Source organism: Pipra filicauda, unplaced genomic scaffold (genome assembly GCF_003945595.2).
Source record: "Pipra filicauda isolate LSUMZ 115617 unplaced genomic scaffold, ASM394559v2 scaffold9_size5747161_pilon, whole genome shotgun sequence".
Lineage (NCBI taxonomy): Eukaryota > Metazoa > Chordata > Aves > Passeriformes > Pipridae > Pipra > Pipra filicauda.
Window position 1 is genome coordinate 1,031,691 of NW_024105198.1, and position 13,513 is coordinate 1,045,203.

At 50.9% G+C, this 13,513-nt stretch overlaps 1 protein-coding gene across 6 annotated transcripts in view; it reads right to left on the reverse strand.

Annotated features, from left to right (window-relative positions):
- Positions 1-13,513, reverse strand: part of ZMYM3 (zinc finger MYM-type containing 3) — a 32,916-nt gene that overhangs the window by 19,070 nt on the left and 333 nt on the right. For 2 of the 6 annotated variants that reach the window (XM_027743727.2, XM_039378174.1), the window contains exons 2-5: positions 2,619-3,515; positions 1,907-1,950; positions 1,438-1,510; positions 357-648 (exon numbers count right to left, since the gene is read on the reverse strand). In XM_027743727.2, the coding sequence (XP_027599528.1) occupies positions 357-648; positions 1,438-1,510; positions 1,907-1,950; positions 2,619-3,501 (1,292 nt within the window). In that variant the 5' untranslated portion in view covers positions 3,502-3,515. Of the gene's footprint in view, positions 1-356; positions 649-1,437; positions 1,511-1,906; positions 1,951-2,618; positions 3,516-4,487; positions 5,866-5,895; positions 12,747-13,151; positions 13,363-13,513 lie in introns of those variants that run through there. The other 4 variants (XM_027743724.2, XM_027743728.2, XM_039378175.1 and 1 more) reach the window with 4 other exon arrangements.

A 13,513-nucleotide genomic window follows, 5' to 3' on the forward strand; every position in this document is an offset into this window, starting at 1 on the left:
TCCTGCCACAAAGGGATAGGATGGCCCACTGCAACGCACAGGACTTTCTGGTCTCAAAAAGTTGGCAAGAACTGTCTCACAGCAGCTTCTGTCCTGGCCCAGAGGAGTGGTGTCTGAAGACGGAGCATGCAGGAGGTTGTTTTGAGAGGAGGCTGGAATACGGGGCATTGAGTCTGGGGACAGGCAGGGAATGGCAATAATGTGAAGGAGGTGTAGGGAAGTGTGTGAAGGAAGACATGGCAGTGGGCATGTGGCTGAATAAGGGCCATAGGAAGGGGACTGGCAGGCAGAGCTGTGGAGCAGGTGAACGGGGTCACGAGCATGGGAGCACTGAGGAAAGGGGAATGAACACACACTTTTTGCAGAAGGTGCATATCTTCTTGCCAGGTGGTTTTTTTGAGAAGGTGGTGAGGCAGGAGCTGGAGCAGAAGAGCTGAGGAAGCCCTTTGCGCTGGTAGGCGGTTTGGCCCTTCTGCAGGGGGGTCCTGCAGTTGGCACAGGTCATCTTGGTGAAGGTGGAGCGGGCGGCTCGCTGGGCCATCTGGGTGCGCAGGGACATGCGGGTCGAGCGCCGCGTGCGGAAAGGAACGAAATCCTCGTCGTTGGGATCATCCACCATTGCATCAGAGTCTTCGTCAGACACTGGAACTGCAAAGCAGCAGAGGAAGAGGCACAGAAATCCCTCATTAGGGACTGAGAAACTCTGCCATGAGACACATGCTGGGACTTTCTGGGTCACCTTTCTGGAGCCCCTCTACGTACTTTGTACCTGTCTGTGTGGAATGATAAAGGGACCCTTCAAAGAAAGTCTGTTGGAACTGGAGATGAATCAAGAGGTCTTTAAGCAAACTGGGCTTAAGAACAATTCCTCTTTAGGAAGTCATGATATGTCAAGGTTGAGCAGAAGCCCAAAGTGTGAACTTTTATAGCAGAAAACCCTCCAAGAGCCAGCAGACCTTAAAGGAACAGCACAGGCAGGCAATAAAAGAGCAACACACAAATGCTAGGGAATGGCAGGGTGACACTCAACACCTCAGAGACTTCATGCGCTTCTGCAGGAAAATCCCCAAGACACAACCTTCCTTCAGACAGCCTGCTGCCAGAGACAAAGGAAGAAAGTTCCTGGCTGAGGAGATGGAAGATGCGTTTCCTGGGAACAACCCCTGAGTCTCGTGCTATTACTTAGAGCTCGGTGTCCACAAACCACTGTAAAAATAAGACAACACTGCCTGCTTTGACCTAAGTGCCCTAAGAAAGCAAGGCAAGTACCCGAGGATGAAGATTGGGGGGGTGAAAAGACCTGTCCAGTGTAGAAGGGAAGTCTGCCCAGAAGCTCCAGAGTTCCCAGTGTACTCACACCATGAACCACCTGCCCCCAATGGATCTGGGCCCTTCTCTCAGGCTGAAAACAGGCATTGACCAACCCTAGTTACTTACTACTCTCAGAGGAGTTCACAGTTTCAGGTCTGGCAGTTTCTGATCTTCTGGGTCGTTCACTTCTTTTCTGCTCCTAGAAGACATTCAGAAAATATTTAGGCTAACTATCTGCTAGGAAAACCATGGATAAATATCCCAGATCACGGTGGAGTTCCAACCTCTGGGATTTGCTTTCCCAACAGCTAGGCTGAAAACGGATAAAACTCCATGGATACCTGACCAGAGTTGGCAAGACAGAGGAGAGGGGAAAGTAGGCTTATGAGAATAACATTTCAGCTGTGGGTAGCAGGGACATGCTGAAGCCACATTACAGCACAGTGGCAGTGCACAGGGATCACTCCATCACAGGAGTCATGCAAACTCCTTCCCAGAGGGGTGATGAGGCAGCCAGTGTCCCTCACAGAGTCTGACAACAGCCAGCCACGCTCTATGCTCCTGTACCATACATATTTGACTGCATTGTCCTCACCTTCTCAGCTGGAAGCTCGCTCCCCTTCCCAGACAGGCTTTCTCCTGGAACAGAAGCACAGAAAAAGCTGTCATCTAACATCTTGCTTTTCTCCAACAGAAGACCACAGGTGTTCTCCAAACGCAGTCACCATTTGGGTCAGCCCTGGCTATCAAGCACAATTCTGGTGGTGATCAGACACAGGAAAGCTCCTAAATCCACCATCTGTGGTTGGAGATCCAAACATGCAGCTTGGGAGGAGCCCTTGAGGGGGAGACCTCCCTGTGTGGGGGAGGCAGGCTGGGTGGGCAGTTACCTCCAACTGCTTCTGAACCAAGACTGAGCATCTCCTGGGGATGGTCAGCCTGGGCAGAGGAACTTTGCCTATTGGAAACACCTCCTGATGACCCTCAGTTCCAGCAAAGACTCCAGTCATGAAGAGTGTGAGCTAAGCTGATGCCACAGTTTCATCAGGGAAGCTCCTGGGCTGACACAAGCACTGATAATCAGCTAAAGCCATGAAAGCCTGAGCAAGAGCTTGTGTGCACCAGAGCACTATTCCCTGTATGCAAGAAGCTTTGCCCAAACCTAGACCATCAGTACCATTCACAGTTTCCATAGCAGGGGATGATGGGAAAAGCTGGAGTGCAGAAGAGACTCCAGCCTCAGCAACCTGCAGCTGGATGAGCTCCTGAGCAAAAGGAAGCCAAGTTCTGCTGAGCCAACAACTTACCTGCTGGTGCTGAGGCTTCCTGTGCTTTGAGTACACTATTTTCTTTAAGCGAGTTTTTCCCACTATCATCCCCTCCCTCTGCCCGGTTTTCCTCCATAGGCTCAGGGGGCAAAGCTGCAGTTCTGCTGTCTGGGACCGGTTCCACCTCTGCTTCCCCTGCCAGCCCTTCCCTCTGCAGGGGTGAGCTTTTCCTTGGTGCTTTCAACTTCATCTTCTTTGTCTGTTTAAGACTGAGCTGGGGTGGGGGCATTGCTGGACTTGAGGACTGTGCTGTGGTTTCTTCCGTGGCTGGGGCACTGCTGAGGTTCCCAGAGTCAGGAATGGGTTTTCGAGGTGATTCAGGGGCCTTGTCACCAGGTAGTGCAGGAATAGCAGCAGCACCGTCTTCCTTTAGGTCCCCAGAACAATTTTTTGGTGCATCCTCCCCTTCTTTCCATGTTTCTGGAACAAGGGCTTCTCTAGAAAGGGCAGAGGAGTCTGATGGTCCATCCTCCACGTCCCGGGAAGGATGTGCCTTACGTAGCCCATCCAGACCCTCAGGTTTATCCTGCTCCATCAAGTCAGCAGTTTTATCCAAGTCATCTAAGACATCAGGTTTCTCCAGCATATCCAAGACATTAGGTTTATCTAGAACATGGTCATTTGATTTATTTAGTTCAGACAGGCTGTCTGCTTTCACTAGAAGGTCCAAGTCCCCATCTGCAGTCATCTGCTTGGATTGATCCCAGCCAGGGGGCTGAAGAACTGAAGCTTCCTGGGTGGAAGCTGTTTGGGAGCCCAGGAGATCTTCACCAAACTCCATGTCAGCAGGGAGATCTCCAATAAGTGGTTTGTCAGGCAAGGACAGGGGGTCCATAGATCCCGAAAATTCACTGGAATCCATTTAGAAGATGGCAACTGGAAATGAGAGAAAGACTCGCAAGTTAATGAAAAGCAGTCTAAAACAGCACGTGAACTGTCCACTGTTCTGAACACGGCTGGAGTGAGACAAGGCCCAGGAATGCTGCCAGGCACAACCAGGATACCAGACACTAGCAGGTCACTTCTGCTTGTGAGAGTACAAAAATCTAAAGCCAAACAGCAGCAGCAGGATGCAGCAGTCCAGTATAGCAGACTTTGGGGAACTCTACAGCCCTCACACACCTCACCAGAGCACGGCAAACAGACTTCTTTATGCTCAGTGATACAGGGGGGTATCAGAAATTACTTGAGTACCAATTCAGGAGGCTCCACACAGCTGTTCTGTGGTGTCTGATATCTCCATCCTCGCCTTCCTCTCTATCCAAATAATCTGGTATGTCCTTTCTCTTGATCTGTTCCCATGGAGCTAACACATCTTTTAGTTTTAAAATACCTTTGCTCTTAAACCTCTCTTAAATAGAGGTAGAAATAAAGCCCCATAGCCTTAACAAGATAGAGGATGACAAGATGCATTAATTTTGCCAGAGGACAGATAAAAACAATGTTACAGTGTAACTACAGCTACTGCATAGCCCCAAAACTACGTGGGCTAATATTCAGACACAGAACAATTGGAAAAGCTTAAGTTAGAACGGGGAGGAGTTCTGGAGAGTGGCAAGAAGAAAGTCTGACATTAAAAGCAGTCGTAAGAAGAAGAACAAGTAGCAAGGTAGACACAAGCACGCAATGCAGAGTCAGGAAAAAAGACCAGTGTGACTTTGCAGGGCACAGACAGTGCTCTTGAGCAGGAAGGTGTGGTGCAGACTGCCAGCCTCAGAGGGAAAGTTACAGCCCAGCTCCTCATGCTCGGCATTATCACAAGACAGAAAGGTCAAGGCTTTGAGATGAGACAAGTAATATTGTCTAAAAATGAATTATACCCCCACAAAGAGAGAATGGTTGACAAACCTGAAGAGGGAAAGGGAGTAGGAGCTGCAGTCTACAAGTGGTAAGGCAGAGTAAGACTTCAAGTAGCATCACGTCCCCAAAACAGGCTGTAGGTAGACACTACAAGAAAGGCACTAGAATCAAAAGATGTGGCACCAACCTACCCCTCCCTATCAGAGCAATTCTAATTCTAAATTTGGCACTGTTTTAAGCCCTGAACCAGAAATCCAGTATTGCTGTCAACTGGGGTTTACTATGAGCATAACTCATCTATATCAATGAAGGAGGAAGCCTGAAATAATTTCACTGGTGATAGCTGTTTAATTCTTTCTTCATATCCTTTGTTCTGAAATGATAACCAAGTCTCACTCACAAATGGTTTGCTCAGAACTAAACAGGACATATTCAGACAAAGAATGTACCCAACTTCTGAACCTCACTCAAGCAGGAGTTTAGTGAAATCATACCAAACATCTGGATTTCAAAGCCACTGCTTCCTTATTTTATCTTAAAACGCAGTGAAGTTTTCTGTTTCCCGGTGGCAGATAAGCACTGTTCCCACAATCATGAACATAAACCACAGGAAATGTAATCTTCTGAGATGCCCAGCAAGTTTCATCACTAAAGACTTTGGTGATTCTGTTTACTTTTAGTTACAAGAGGAGACAAAGCTTCTAGAATAATTCCAGAGCATTACAAGATCTAATACGTGTTTTAGGGTGGCTGACAGAAAGAAGAACAAAGTGAAATAGAAACAAAGACATCTGAAAGAAAGGTCCTAGGGATTTGAAGCAAATGAGAACCCTCCCAAGATGATAAACACATTTTTTTCCTGCTGCTCAGAATACAAACAATGCCTCCTGCTCAAAGATGTCCCCCAGACAGACAGCAGACCCTACAACAATAAGCAAAAACATGACAAGCCACCCAGACGAATAAGGAAAGTTTATTTATAGGTATACCTAATAAGGCTAACATACTCCTCAAAATCACCTCAGACACTTTGTATGAGCCTGCAATGAACCACTAAGCTGACTCTCCTACAGTATTTGCCACATTCAGCTGGCCTAGGCTTTGCTTGGTAGAAACAGATCCTGGAAACAAATCTGGACATAAGAAATCCATTTGGGCATTCCCTTCCAGAGGATAATGCAAGCAACAATTAATCTGTGAACGTGCCATGCAATTTGCGTTCTACAAGTAGACCAAAGGCATCTGCTTTCAGCAGTGCACACATTAACACTGCTTTCAAGCTCTGGGCATTACAATGCAAAGACAAAACTCTGACATTAATGGCGACATCACTGACCAACAAAAATCTTAAAGAGAACAAGTATTCTGCAGATTACGGCAATTCCAAACTATTGGTATGTGGCTGGGACAGGCAGACCTTTCTGCAGACCCCAGACTCTGCTCTAAGACCACTCACTTGCACACTCTGGTTGGAAGCCCTGAGCTCGCCCGTGTGTTCGAGGTGCTGTCCCCTTTCATCAGAATCCTCCCAGCAGAACAGCTCACACCTTCTGGTGAAGGACCCAAAACCTCCTCTTGGGACGTGCAAAGCTAAGGACTACTGCAGTCAGTCCAACGAAAGGACCACGTACTCGAGTATCCTGTTCCTATTCACACCAAGAATGGACACCTGAGGAGAGAGTATAAGAAACATAACTAAAAGGATGTTCCTCTTCAGCTTATCCTCTGATCAGGCAGGACTCAGCTGCTGAAGAACCACTCGGCTTGAGTTGCACTGACAATGTCACTGTTAAGAGTCTGTACTGGGCAAATCCTCTGTGAGTCTGCCTAATCCCACTTTGAACCAACTTATACTCCAGAAATTCCAGTGGCTCTATTTTCTGCAGCTTAACATTTAGTTTTTAAAAGTATTTTCCTTCTGTTTGTTTTCAACCTGCTGCAGCAGAGCTCCAAGGGGTTACAGGGTACATGAATGCTAACCCTTGGTGTATTTATGAGAATCTGGAAAAGCTGATGGAGTTAAGAATTGAAGCTGGACCCAACACGATGCTGACAGTCTGAGTGGGAAAGCAAGGAATGTCTCTGACAATGAATTCTTTACAATGGCTTTCAACTACTAGTGGATGAGGATGAAGAGGGTGGCCCTCAGAACAGGAGAAAATGATGCTTTCCAGTTCTGTGAGTTGCTCTGAAGTCAAACTCAACCTAAAGAAATTAGAGCTGCTCAGCTGCAGCAAGGTAAGAAGCTCTACTTCTGTCTGCCCCGGGCACTCAGATTCATCTGGGCTTTCTGCTGAGCTTCACAGTGAGTTAAGCTGCAAACGGAGCGTGCACTTTTCTTCTGGTAAAGTCTTTTCTCACTTTCTACAACAGAAGCAGAACAGCTTATTGTTTTTGGCAGATGCTGAAATGATCCACCACAAGTCATCATCTTTTTTATTCCAGGACCAGCTCAGTCACTGGGATTTGCTCACTGGTCTGCTTGAAATCTTCCTCTTTTCCAGCCACATACCTGGCAGTGAGGAGAGTACACTGGAGCACGACTTGGTCAAACAAAGAGGAGGCAGTGTGCTGAAATCCTGCACGTTACAGCAGATACGACCGCTCCACTGGTCATTTGGAAACTCCTTACTTAGCACTCAGCACCTCTCTGGAGTATTCAGTAACAGATATATCCTTGGGAAGAGAATAAGTTCAAGGAGCAAAGTCCCTTGCACACCAGCCTGCAGCACACTGCTTCCCAAGGAGCGTGCAAGAGTTTCCAAAGAAGTGATGGGATGGCTGAGAGTCCTCCCCGAGCGTGCAGGACTGGGACAGAACACAACACTGACTGCCAAATCCAGTGATTACCAGACCTGCCCTGCCCTTTCTGCCAAAGAGGGGGCACGTGGATCTCCTCCCAGACATGGCAGCTCAGGGTGTGACATCTCTGCCAGGACACCCGAGCACACCAAGTGACTACCTGGGACTTCATTCAGTTTATTAAAGACATCAGTGGAGGTGGAACTGCACAGATCTTCAGTGTCCTCGGGTAACTATTAGCAAGGGAACACGTGGCCTGCCTATACAAATGTGGATCTACCATCAAACACTTAATTAAAACCAGACTGCTAGAAAAAATACTGTTGCCACTCCCTCACAATGAAGTGAATATCTCAGAAGTCTTTACTCCCCACAAAAAAAAAGCACAGCCATGCAGTTACTGCTTTCCTCTAGTAAAGGAACAGCAACTGCTTGGGGACCTGTCCTCGACTTTCGTTCATGGATATGGATTCAGATTTTCAATCCTTTTGAAGGTTGAAGGATTTATCTTTTTCACTATTAGAGATCATGTGAAATATGAAAAGAATTAACTAATAACTACAAAAATTAAGATGCTTATATTAACATTTCAGCCACTTCCTACCTATGAGCTCTGTAAGACCTGAGCAGAGCTCTTCAGGAAGCCCTATGTTTTGTGCCACATTTTTGAATAAACAGTAACACTCAACCTAGTATTTCTCAAAAAGCCCCAACAGTGTCAATACAATAAATGTTTTATTCTACCAATAAAACATTAAGGAAATAATATCATGTCCTACCAGCATGGTCAACATATCTTCATTAACAATATTACACCTTGAGTGACAAATATGGCAAAAGCCAACTTCACTGCTGTGACTTAGCTGAGTTTATGTGGGCAGTTGACAGCTTTCTAAATTCAAGCACTGCAAACCTTTATTACAGATTGTTCAACTCATCTTAAAGCAAATGGATTTATGAAGAATTGCCATTAAACTAAGGACACTGCTGAGGACAAGGTTTCAGTCCAGTCCAAATTCTCCAGAAAGGAGCAGAAAGGATTTTGGTTTTGGAGAGGTAGCTCTCTGAGCTCTTACCCTGCAGCCCAAATTCAGCCTTCAAGAGCACAAAACCCACTGTTGACATTCAGTACAGTGCTACTTGCACACACGACCATGTTAGACCATTACTGTCTCATTCTTGGCTACTGTCTACACTTGATGACAGTTATTGGAAGAGCTGAGATGTTTAAAATATTTTTTTTTAATCTGAACAGTAATGCAAGAATCCCAGTGCTTTATCAATCAACCAGGGCTCAGAAAACACCTTCCAGTAATAAACTATTTTGTTCACTGAAAAGAAATGGGGAGACATGACCCATCTCAAAAAAAATCACAAGGTAAGAAGATCTACAGCAGAGGACCCTTCAGAGATGACAAATGCACCGTATGAGGACTCAAGAAGCTGGAAATCAAAGTTGGACAAACTCAGAAACAGATGCTTAAACAACTGACCCCAGGATCTGTAAGCCCTCTGTGACTTGGAGGGTTTACAACAGCATTCAGTGACTCTCTCCAAGCCAGCTTTAGCTACTGCAGGATGTCACTGGTCAAGTCCTTCAGCCTGTGGTCTGCAGGCAGGGCTCAGTGAACAGTTGTCTCATCTCCAAATGTACTATTGGTTCCTAATTAGACTGCTGTCACCATGTCCCCTCCAGGCCAGCCTTCACGTGTGCCTGGCACTGTCTACACAATAGGAACTGGCATATGGGGAAAATAAGGGCTTTCCCAGAACATCACCAGCAGCCTCAAGACTCCAGCAACTGTTTTCTAACAGTCCCACAAAGCCAGAAGGGACCAAGACCACCACTACCTTTGCCAGAGCAGGAGTACCAGCTCACACTGCAAGCCTCAAACACAGTACAGCAATCACCCAGAACCCAGAAAGCCCAAATCCTCCAGCACAGAGGAGATGGTGCTGCAGAACAGCAACCACAAGTCTCCTCAGAGGCAGGAATGACCAAACTAGATTTTGAGCTTGCATTCCAGAAACTTCACCTCAGCTTCAAGAAAGTGCAAGAAGGACAAATTTCAGAAATCTTGCAAGAATTGCCTGGAATTAGGTTTACAAGGAGACTCCCTGCCACACTTCAAACGTACCTGACAACATTCCTCAATCTCAGAGGTACTTGCCGCTAAGCCAAGACCTCCGTACTGGCAGCAAACTCTAAGACAACCAACAGGAGTGTGCTCATCCATCCAGAATGCCATCCTGGCAGCAGTTTGAAGCTGCTTGGATCCTCTCATATCCTCTTGTAAGACCAGGATTCCCCCAAGCACAAAGTGTCAAGGCTTTGCAACAGAGAAAGGAGTAACAATCCAGGTACACGCACAGCAGCAACGCCTGGTATCTGCAGAGCAATTCAGCTTCAAGGACCAGCTTTGTGTCTATAGCATGAATAAGCAATGTTTCTTTCAAGGCTCACCCCTCACCACATGACAACATCTGCCAAAATAGCATTAAATGCAGGAGAAGGGGGTGAGAGCGTAAAAAAGCTTTGGCAGTACTATCTCAAGCACAACAAAAAAGGCTTGGAGGTGTACTGCATTCCTGAGCAGAGTATGTTGAAACTGCCCTAGGAATATTGAGACACTGATTAAAAGAAATAAAAGACCTGGAAGTGGTAAAAAACAGATGGCCCCCAGATCTCTCTACCTGTTGCCCAAATGCTGCAGGACATAGATGACCTGACACAAAGTCCTAGCACATCACACAAGCAGCTACAGACAGCTGGAGAGAGAAGCTGCAGGCACAGCAGGTGGCTCTCCAAAGGAAAATGCCACAGCCTAGGAACAGGCCATGGACTTCCTGGCCCTGGAAGTCCTCAAAACTCAACTGGACAAAGCCCTGAACAACTCGGTCTCAAGTGAGCTCTGCCATGAGCAGGAGGTCAGCTGGACTTGAGACTTCTAGAGTCCCTTACAACCCAAATCCATCTGTGGTTCTGTGAATACACCTTAGTGCACAGGGAAGAGAGAGAAGACAAAAGGGCAGAGTCACCAAGAAGATGCATCTTTGAGGGCAAAACATCTAATTTTCCTTCAGTGGTCTTGCAGAGCCAACTACTGGATGCACAGTGAGAGCTGTCTCCTCTGCCCCTCTGCAAGGTGCCTGCCACCAAGTCCCTGGAAAGGGATCTCAGTGCTGGGAGACTCCACCTCACGTTCAGCTGTACCAGCTGGCCTTGGCTAATGCTGTGTTGAACAGAGCAATGTCTCACCAGTCCCGAGACTGACTCCTTTTCCTTTGAGCTGCCAAGGTCTAGGCCAGCAGAGCAGGCTCACAGTAAGCGGCCAGGAGACATCAACAGAGCCCATGGCCAGCAGGAATGGCGAGGAGGGTCTCAGACCGTTTCCTCACCTGTGCTGCCAGCAGAGGAAGAAAAACGCTATACTGAGACTACAACACAGTGAAACAATCCAGTGAAATCCTGCTAGCAGGGCCTTTGCTAAGCTAACAAATGCACTGTCACAGCTTTAGCCTATTCCATACTTCCCTCGGATTGCTTTCACCACAACCTTTCTAAAGCATTAGAGGCTTCTGCCAGCACATCTGTGTCCATTAGGGTCATGAATCCCAGCACCACTGACCACAAAACATCCATAAAGAAATCCCACAGGGGCTTTGCTCCCAAAATGAGGTCTGGGCTCAGCCTCGGGCCCTTGCTCCAGCTGTCAGAGCCATGGAGGAATGAGGTGCTGCTGTCATCCTCCAAAGCAAGGGCACTGGCAGTTGAGAGGGGTGTAAACAGGTTGTGGAAATATGCACAATGGGGCTGCGAGGTTCAGGTTAGTCATTTCAGCTCTGTAGGCTGTGGATATTCCTTTAATAAGGCTAAGCTCACAATAACAATAGGGCTATGGTCTTATCACCAGCTCTGATCCCAGAATAGGCAGGGTTAGGGGAGAAAATGCAGATTAAAAGTTTTCTTGGGGATTGCAGCCGCAATGAAAGGAAGAGAAGTCACAGCCTAGAACAAAAGCCATGGCTGAAGCACAGCAGGAGAAGGGGAGAGCACAAATGAAGCAGCTCTCATCCTCATCAAGAGACTCCAGGAGCCATTCCCCAGCACTCTGTTGAAAATCCTACCTCCCACCATCACCTGACACAGGCCACGTCCAGCCTCTGCCCACACAAGCATATCCGACTGCCAGAGCCTTTTCCCGTGCCAGGCACAGCCAGCCAGGCCTGCCTCCACCGCTGCAAACCACACAGGAGCTGCTTGATGCTCCCCAAGGCACTTCGTTGGCCACGGCTACGCTGCTCACATGGTGAGGCTTCAGCACATTTGGACTTTGCCTCCCCCGGCAGCCCAAGGCAGCTTCAGCCCCACGGGGCTGCACCTTCCTCTCATGGGGCCAGATCCTCGACAGCAGCACATGGTGCCCAGGGACATACACACCCCCTGAGCCTTGGAGAGGCTCCAGACCCTCCACTGACACTGGGGGAAGGCTGTCAGGATGGCTGGACAGTTCACAGAGCAGCCGCTGCCTTGAGCACCACAGACTTTGCTGCTATGTGTGGTGACAAGAGCAAAAAGGCCGCTCAGAGTCCCTGGAGACCCAGGGAGAGCTGAGCCATGGTGGGTGCCAGGGCAGAGCTTTGGGGCAGCTGATGGCTGCCACTGCTCAGCATAGCCCCCACAGCAAGGACAGGTCCCACAGAGGTGGGCACACCAGGGGCTGGGGCAGCTCCCAGGAACCACAAACCCTGGGACCAGCCTGTGCCCAGGCACAGCCAAGCCCCAGAATCCCCTGGGGGCTGCCCCTTGCACCTCCCCGTGCCCACCAGCACCGGGGCAGGGATGGGGGTCAGGCCGGAGGCTCCCCAGCCATGCCAGAGGGATGCAGAGCCCAAACCCTTCCCTAAAAGAGGCAAGGATTGCACAGGGCCCCTCCATCCCCAGGGTCTGCTCTGTACCAGAGTGGGGATGGAGGTTCATCTGGGCCCTCCCCATCCATACTGGGGGGACCCAGAGACCACCCTCACACACAGGGGCAAGGGTTGCCACTGGGGTCTCCATGGAACTGGGGCAGGGATGGAGGTCAGGTTGGTGGGCTCCCCGTTCATACTAGGAGAACCCAGAGTCCATTTGCCCACAAAAGGTGTGAGGATCGCACAGGGTCTCCCTCCCTGCACCGTGCTCGGGGTCTGCACTGCACCGGGGTGGGGATGGGGGTCAGGCTGGGGGCTCCCCATCCATCCCGGCGGGACCCAGAGACCACCCCCCTCGACAGAGGTGAGGATCGCGCTGGAGCCTCCATGGGGCCGGGGCTGCACTGGGGTTGGGGCCAGGCTGGTGGGTTCCCCACCCATCCCAGGGGGTAGCAGAGGCCAGACCCCTCCTAAAAACGGCGAGGGTCGCACAGGCCCGCACCCCACCCTGTGCACAGGTCCGATCCGCACCGGGGCGGGGGTTCAGCCAGGGTGTCCCCACCCACACTGGGGGGGTCCCACAGGCCGGACCGCCGCCACGGCGAGGGTGGCACCTGGGTGTCCACGGGGCCGGGGCTGCACGGAGGTGGGGATGGGGGCCAGGCAGGTGTGTTCCCGCCCATCCCGGGGGGAGCAGAGCCCGGATCCCCAAACGGGCCGAGGGCCCCCCCCGACTCCCCCGGGACCCGCCCCAGGGCGCCCCCCAGCGGCCGACACGGGCAGGGGGCGCGCGGCGCCGGACACGCCCCCTCGCGGGCCGCAGGCCACGCCCCCTCCCGCCAGGCGCGCGCACCCCGCCACACCACCCCCCCACCGCGGGGGAGCCCCCGCCCCCGATACCCGCGCACCAGGCGCCAGCCCCCCCTCCACCAGGCGGCCTCACCCGCGTCTCCCGGGACGCCGCCGGGACGCGCCCGCGGCCGCCGCCGCTCGTACCTGGCTCCCCCCGGTGCTGCGCCGCCCGCTCTACCCAGAACCCGGATTCGGGTCGCGGCCCCTTTAAATGGAGGCGCCGCTCGGAGCCCTCAACGCGCTGCAGCCCGACGGGGGGGCGGCGGCGGCGCCCCATTGGCCGCGCGGAGCGAGGGACGCGCTCCCATTGGCCGCGGCGGGGCCTGGGCTCGCGAGACTCGCTCGCGGGCGGCGGCCGCGGAAACCCGGAGCGGAACCACGGGCGCCGGATCGGCGCCACAGCCCGGACCGCGCCGGGAGGCTGGAAAACCTGGGGCGGATCCACACGGCGGAGCGGGGCCGAGCGGGCGGGTAGCGCGGAGCCGGGTGCGGGCGGCGGCCGCGGC